Raw genomic sequence first — 8,144 nt, 5'->3', positions numbered from 1 at the left:
TAATCACTCTGCATTGATGGGGGGCACTAATCACTCTGCATTGATTGGGGCACTAATCACTCTGCATTGATGGGGGCACTAATCACTCTGAATTGATGGGGACACTCATCACTCTGCATTGATAGGGGTACTAATCACTCTGCATTGATGGGGCACTAATCACTCTGCATTAAGGGGGGCAAACCTGAAAAACCAGTTGCCAGTAGCAACATCATCAATACCAGCTAACATCACACACCTCACCAAAGAGAAGCAGTTGCAGCCATCACATTAGGGGTGAGTTAATTAAATGTTTGACCAAATATAACCGACATATTTTTAAGTTGATAATTTTGTACGGCCTGAGAATTAGTTTAAAAATACCCAAATGGCTCTCGGCAGAAAAAAGGTTCCCCACCCCTGAAATAAGGAATTCATATATATATCGAAAACTGTAAATAAGAATGTGTTAAAAAAGCATTCATAAATAATCCAGTAAAGTCCATTAGAAAAACAGGAAGAGAAGTGCTTTTGTGCAAAAAGTGCATTTATACTTGTGTATAACAAAAATTCATTTTTCAGTGTGGATAGCAAAATCTTCACACTCAGCTCTCAAGCCACCTGCCAGATACTTTGACCTCAAGATAGGGGTCTGGCTGCACTCATGGGATGGAAGAATATCCAAAGCCAAGATTCCAGGATGGGTACCATAAGACCAGGGTGTTCAACAATGGGCTCAATTATCTCCAGGACATTTTGGATGCAAGAGAGCAATACACACCCTCTGGAGATACAGTAATTGAGTCAACTGTTGAACATCTTGATCATATGGTAACTCATCCTGGAATCTTGGCTCCTATTATCTATCCATCCCATGGGAATACTGGGATAAAGAACAGCCAGACCGCCATCTTGGGGTCAGAGTAGCTGAGCCCATTGTTGAACGTCCTGATTGTATAATAACCCATCCTGGAATCTTGGCTCCTTATATCCATCCATCCCATTAGGATACAGGGATAAAGCGCAGCCAGACCCCCATCTTTGGGTCAGAGTAGCTGGTAAGCATAAAAGGAATTGCTTTGATGCAGTTGGCCAGTTTGCAATTTGTGTGAACTAAAAACCCCAGATTTTCAATACATAGTTTGCTGGAAAGGGTGTATAGCAGTGTGCAGAGGGTTCATCCAGAATTTGTAGTGTTATAATGTGGTCTACATGGTTGGGCAAAATAGGCAGAATTTTTTGAAACCATGTTTTTATTGATACATGGAATCCCTATTTCTTGCACCATATGAATACCTAAAATTGATACCTCCCACACCCCGGAGGAAGGAGTTGTATAACCTCTGAAACGCATCGGGTGGAGGACATCAGTTCCAAGTATCTTTATATATTGGTGTAACCCTATTTGTGTATTCCATGTATATGTAGCACTGCCCCCATAAGGACTTCCAGATTTCACTCCATGGGTCCCCCTAAGTTACCAGCATACAATAATGACAGTTTCAAGTTCTTACTTATTCCTTCCTTGGCTCTCTCCAATAATCAGTCCATGGGGTATATGGTTGTTGTTTTTGTTTTATTTTAAATAGGGGGGATAGGAGAAGGGATTAGTGGGATACTCCAATTTTAACTATAGACAATGTTTGAGGACTCCTATCTTTCGATACAGCCAGGCTGTTGATTCACTCTGCCACTATGGGTGAACTTGGATTAAGTCTCTTTCCGTAAGACGACTTGGTGAACTGACAATAATCTTCAGGATCCTCTTTCTTCTCCACTGCTGACACCCATCCACTGACTATTCTACACTTAGGGGCGGCCCCCTCAGGTCAGGCCTCTTGACACGAGTCCCTGTACTCACGACACTGTGGTCTCAGGGTTTCCAGTGTCTCCCCTCTCAGTCAGGTCTCCTGGACCTCTGGGTTTAGTTCATCTTATCCCTTCCTCAGGTCCTCAAGACAACCTCCTGTGACTGCACGGCACCTCTTCAGAGGAGGAGGCAGCCGCCCCCTCCCCCAGGGACTCTGCTCTCCAGCCAAAGAGCCCACAGCACACGTGATCCTAGATTTTACACAGTATCCCAGAATGCACTGAGGCGACCTGCCCTCTGCCAATCACCAGGACTGTATCAAAAGCCTATGCACCCATTCGTCAGGTTTTCTCCCACTGTCCAACATGCCTCCCTATTGGACCAGCATGAAACACTCTTCAGACTGAATGAATGAGCAGACCTCACTAATAGATCCTGCTCCCTGATAGGCAGAGAGCAATATAGATTTATCCGCAGCTCCTCTGGTAAGCAGACAGAGCTCAAAACTATACTCTCTCATTAGCACCTACCTAGGAGGGTGCTACATGTATTTTGTTAAAATGCTTTTATTGATGAAATATGAATAAAACTGATTTTATAAGATACATTTGTGATATAAGTGCCTACAAAGTACCACTACAGGGAAATTTCCGATTCTTTGTCCAATTAAGGGATGTGGCACATTATGGAGATCAATCACCGATACCCCTAATCATCCACATTATAAAAATAATGCCCAGAGGAATCGAGCTTGGGAGGAAATCTCATCCCAGATGATTGCAGGCTGGTCCCATTTTGATAGCAATGATTAAAAAAAGGGGGGGGGGGAATGAGGTTGGCGCTTCTCTGGTGTGTGTTCAATCCAATATTAAACCAAAGTCAGGATTAAATGCAATAACAATAACATGCTCAATCGCTTCTCGGCCTTTTGGCTAAGATCAAGTGTAGTATCGACTTTAGCCCTTAGGGGTGTCTCTGCTTTACGGCTAGGACGTTGAGAAACATTTGTATCTATCCAAGCCATTTGGTCCTTGTGGGGTACCCTCTGCTCGGCCTTGTAGGATCGTTGATTAAATTCAGCTTCACCTACTCGCTGCTATTGGGTTAGAGGCTTAGCCCCCACAAGGAACGAGATTGCGATCTTCCCTCCTCCCCCCCACTCTGCGCTACTACCTTCGGGCAGTAGGCGCACAAGGGCCTTTTTAAAGGCTGCGAAAGAGTGAAGACGCCGAGGAATAAGAAGGAAGCCGCCGAAGTTCTCCTGAAGCGACTACCGACGAACTCCTCCGTCATGGGGAAGAGCACTGGGAAGAAGAAGCATGTCCCCGCCATTTCTGCCAAGACTTCGGGAGAAGTCGCTTCAACCTCCACCCCCACCCCGGTGGCCGTTAGCCAGTCGGGCTCAGCAAGGCCAACCAGGTCCGCAGACGGGCTTCCTACCCTGGAACCCTGGATGAGGCAGACAGTGGTGCTGCAGCTGAAGGAGGTGGACGGAAGAATCCCCGACATGACCCCGGAAATCTTTGGCAAGAAAATGATCCTCGAGCAGGGGTTCAGCAAGGCGGAGACACTGTCCGTGCAGACCTTCATGAAAGGTATATTCTATATAACTTTTGTGTCTTTACAGGTCTGTAGAAGATACTGGGAGGCGGTGAAGAATTGTGGCCCGGAATCCCCTTTCCGCAACTTCGTTGCGAACACTCCCATTCAACGGGATGAAAGGCGGGTAACGGTGTCCATGAGGAACCCCCATACCCCAGGAAAAGACATCGCCACCTACCTCCAGAGGTTTTGCATCGTGGCCAAAGACCCAGTCCGAATCCTCGATGTCAACGGCTTCTGGACAGGTAAGTGGGCAGTTTCTTGCAGGTTAAGGAGAGAGCCTTCGGGGGATCTCCAACACCTGAAGTCCCACTTCTCTCTGGGAGCCTCCGCAGGACTCCTGTACTACGCAGACATGCCCCATACCTGCCACAGGTGTGGCAAGCATGGTCACGTAAGTATGGAATGTCAGGAACCTTCTTGCAGGTTCTGTCGGGTTGCAGGCCATGAGACCAAGGATTGCCCGAGGTCCAAGACCTGTAACCTCTGCGGATTGGCGGAGCACGTCTACAGAGACTGCCCCCAGAGATCCCGGTCCTACGCTGGAGCCCTGCTCAAGGGCAGAGCCCCAGACAGCGCTGGGAAAAAGAAGCCAGGGGAAAAGACTGCGAAGGAACCTCGGAAAGCCACTGGTGAGTCCCCCCCTCCCCAGGCCCCTACCACCTCCTCCGACCCATCCCTCCCCAACCCCCCTGAGTCGGAGGTGACCTCACCTGCCCCTGCCCCTCCCCCCTCCCAGCCCCCCCCCGCCCTGTCCTCCATGGAGGACTTCCCCACCCTGCCCACCGCCCCCCCCACCCCACCCCCCACCAGCAAAGGCCGAAAACGGAACCTAGACAGCCCGACAACTGAAGAACCCACCAAGCGGCCCACCGTGGCCCAGCAAGATGACATCGCTGGACTGGACCCAGTGGTGGAGGACCTCGAGGACCTTGAGTCTGCGGGGGAAGATGAAGGAGAAATGCAGGAAGGTAAGGATCTGGCTCCCCCAGAGACTGACCTCACCCAGGACCTGATGGACAGCATCCTCGAGGAAAACGGCCTGAACCAGGACACTGGACAGGCACAAGAGGCAGTGGAAGAACCACCCCCCCCTCAGGGGAGGTAAGTTCAGCCCACCTGCTAACTAGCCCCTTCATCTCCTTTACATGATGGCAGAGATCTCCATCTTTTCCATTAATGTTAGGAGCATCAAGGATGCGTCTAGAAGACAGGTGGCGCTGACTTTTCTTTCCACTCAGCAGAGTGATGTCTACATGCTCCAGGAGTGTGCCCTACCCTTCTCGAGGAGGTACACTCATCTGTCCTCCCAGTGGACCCATGGTCCCTCCTACTGGTCCGGGGGTGTCGATTGTAAGTCTGCAGGGGTAGCCATTCTTGTCAGGGGTGGTCGTTTCACGGTTGACTCCGTCCAGGAGCTCGTCTGTGGCCGTCTTTTGGTCGTAGACGGCTCATGGGCGGGAGAGCCAGTTAGGCTCATCAACGTGTACGCCTCCCCAGATAAGAATGAGCGACTGGAGCTTTTCCAGACCCTGCGGACCCAACTCGTCACCACCAGGGCAGTAGTAATCGGCGGTGATTTTAACTGTCCGATTGAGGAGGATGGGCGCAGCTCCAGCATGTACGCAAAGCTCGACACCACGTCTAGGCTGCTCAAGGAGATGATTGCGGAGGCTTCCTTGAAGGACGCCGTGGGATCCATAGGGAAAGGTTCCGTGAACTATTCGTGGTGCCGTCCTGATGGATCTGTGCGTTCTAGGATAGACTTCGTGCTCACCTCCAAGACAGTCAGACATCGCGGGTTCTCCAAGGTCCCCTGCTTTTTCTCTGACCACAGGGCCATTCACTTTCGGGGTGACCTGGGCGAGGGCTTTGCCCCTGGTCCGGGCTCCTGGAAGCTGAATGGTACCCTGCTGGAAAATGAGGAACTGCTGGAGGAACTCAGGGAGGCCTACATTACCTGGAAGGAGGACAAGAGGTTCTTCGGAAAGGTAAGCGACTACTGGGAGTTTGTGAAAGTCAAGCTACGCAGCTTCTTTCAGGCAAGGGGACGCCAGCAAGTGTGTGCCAGGAAGGGGGAACTCAGGAGACTGCAACGCCAGATGCAGTCCCTGCAGGACCTTCACCACTGCGGCTGGGACGTTAGGCAGGACCTGGAGGACACCAAGAAGAGCCTGAAAGGACACTTCGAGGAAGAATCCAGGCACCTCGTCTTCCGTTCCAAGGTGGAGAATCTTGAGAAAGGTGAGAAATGTAACTCTTTCTTTTTCAGGAAACTCCACTCAGGACACACTCCCTTGTCTGAGCTGCGGGACGAGACCGGAACACTCCAGAAGGGGAAGGAGGCTGTGATGCAAGTGGTCAGCGACTACTACACCAACCTCTACTCCCCGAAAGAAACAGATACGGCTGAGGCCGACAGGTTCTTGTCAGGTATCACTAACCAAATTGATCCTGCAGGTATGTCGGCAATCAACGCCCCCTTGGCGCTGGAGGAACTGCACTCTGCCGTCAGATCCTTTAGGCAAGGCAGGACCCCGGGCTGCGACGGTCTCCCAGCGGAGCTCTATGTAGCGCTGTGGGATCTCGTTGGCCCGGACCTGCTCGAGCTGTACGAGGAGATGGTGGTGGAGGGCACAATGCCTCCGTCGCTGAGGGAGGGGATGATCACGATTTTGTATAAGCGTAAGGGGGAGAGAGGGGATCTGAAAAATTGGCGTCCCATCTCTCTCTTGAACGTGGACTACAAAATCCTCGCCAAGGTTCTGGCCAACAGGCTGAAATCTGTCATCGGACAGATCATCCACCCGGATCAGACTTGCGGCATTCCTGGTCGCAGGATTGCGGACAGCCTTGCGCTTGTCCGGGACACGGTCCAGTACATTCGAGGCCGCCGTGTGCACGCGGCCCTGGTCAGTCTTGACCAGGAAAAGGCCTTTGACCGTGTCTCCCATGAGTTTATGTGCAGAGCTCTGCGCAGGTTTGGTCTTGGGGAAATGTTTTGTTCGTATGTGAATGTGATGTACAATGACATTTGTAGTACGGTGTTGGTGAATGGCTGGAAAACTGACCCTTTCCCTGTTCTCTCTGGGGTCAGACAAGGCTGCCCTCTCTCACCTCTGCTTTTTGTTTGCTGTATAGAGCTCTTTGCCGAATGCATCCGACAGAACCCAGAGATCAGAGGGATCACCGCACCGGGACCGGACAGAAGGGTTGTCAAGTGCTCACTCTACATGGACGACGTAACGGTGTTCTGTGCTGACCAGCGCTCCATCGACTCGCTCGTCCAGACCTGTGAGGACTTCGGCAAAGCTTCAGGGGCAAAAGTCAACTGCGGGAAGTCAGAGATCATGCTCTTCGGAAAGTGGTTCCTGCCATCTTCTGCATCCATCCCTTTCAGCGTCAGGGCGGACTTCATCAAAATTCTTGGAGTTTGGTTTGGAGCTGAGGGCGCAGCCCTGAAGTCTTGGGAGGAGAGACTGTCCAAGATGAGACAAAAGTTTGGACTATGGAGCCTCAGAGAACTCACCATCGAAGGGAAAACACTGGTACTCCGCAGCGAGATCCTCCCTGTGTTGCAGTACCTCGCCCAGGCCTGGCCCCCCCGGGTCAACACCTGCAAGGCCATCACCAGGGCGGTGTTCCACTTCATCTGGGGCTCCAAGATGGACAGAGTGAAGCGAGCAGTCATGTTCAAGGAACCCCTCAAGGGCGGTAAGGGCGTGCCCGACATCGCAACGTTACTGGGGGTGTTTTTTGCCTGCAACTGCATCCGCAGAACTTTGATTGACAGAACTTCGGCCTCTGGAGGCAACTCCATGTCCCGTTTTTTCCTCCTGCCTCTCTGGAGGTCCCTTGGATGGGACAAATGGGACAGCTCCATCCCCTACAACTGGGACACTCCTTGGTACTACTTGGACACTTTCAAGTTCATCAAGGAGCTGGGGCTGCATGGAGTTAAGCCCGACTTGTGGAAGCCAAAAACTATCTACAAGTTGATCAGAGCATCGGACATTGCTGAGACTGTTCCAGGCCTCCCTTCAGCCACTTGCAAAGTGGTCTGGAGGAATGTTTCTTCAAAGAGACTCACCAACAGGCATAAAGATCTGGCGTGGATGGCTGTCCAGGGAGGGCTGCCACTCAGGACATTTATGCATGCCAGAAACTTGTGCAGATACAGGCACTGCCCCTTTTGTATCATCCACGAGGAAACGTCCTTTCACGTTTTCTGGGAGTGCTCATTTGCACAGAGCCTGTTGAGGGCCTTGGAACCTGAACTTAAAGACTTTGTTTCACAGACTGCCATCACACATTTTGCTGTGCTGAATGGACTTTTTCATGGTACTTTTACACAGGAGGACATTGACAACGCCTGGCGGGTGTTGTGTTGCTTTAAGGACGCTTTATGGTGCGCCAGAAAGCGCCTTATCCACCAGAGGGAGAGGATGTCCATTGAGGACTGTCGCAGACTGGTTCACAGTCTGCTCAGAGACTATAACCTGATGGATCTCATGGAGGAAGAGGAGGTCTGAAGATTTCCCCTTCCCCCACTCTCCCTTGTGTGTCTTTGTCCATTCAATAAAGCTTCGGGCCTGTGATTTCATTCCCCTCCCCTTACCCCTCTCTCCCACCCCCCCATCACACCTGTTGCTTTTTTGAAATGTTACAGTATTGATTCAGTTTGAGTAACATAACGTATAGACAATGTTATTTAGTTTCATGCTTCAGGGGTATTGCGGCGTCATGCATGATG

At 51.1% G+C, this 8,144-nt stretch overlaps 1 protein-coding gene across 1 annotated transcript; it reads left to right on the top strand.

Annotated features, from left to right (window-relative positions):
• Positions 1-648: 648 nt before the first annotated feature.
• LOC309548762 (uncharacterized protein) lies at positions 649-7,923 on the top strand (the record flags this gene model as incomplete). Its single annotated transcript, XM_082248710.1, has 3 exons — positions 649-810; positions 5,317-5,824; positions 6,533-7,923. The coding sequence occupies 3 exons, from the start codon at positions 649-651 to the stop codon at positions 7,921-7,923; spliced, it is 2,061 nt and encodes a 686-aa protein (XP_082104836.1).
• Between the last annotated feature and the right edge of the window lie 221 nt (positions 7,924-8,144).

This window comes from Pelophylax lessonae (assembly GCF_965119305.1).
Source record: "Pelophylax lessonae genome assembly, chromosome: 1".
NCBI classification, from domain to species: Eukaryota; Metazoa; Chordata; class Amphibia; order Anura; family Ranidae; genus Pelophylax; species Pelophylax lessonae.
Note: the sequence above shows the minus strand (reverse complement) of the source record. Positions and strands in the feature narration are given on the sequence as shown.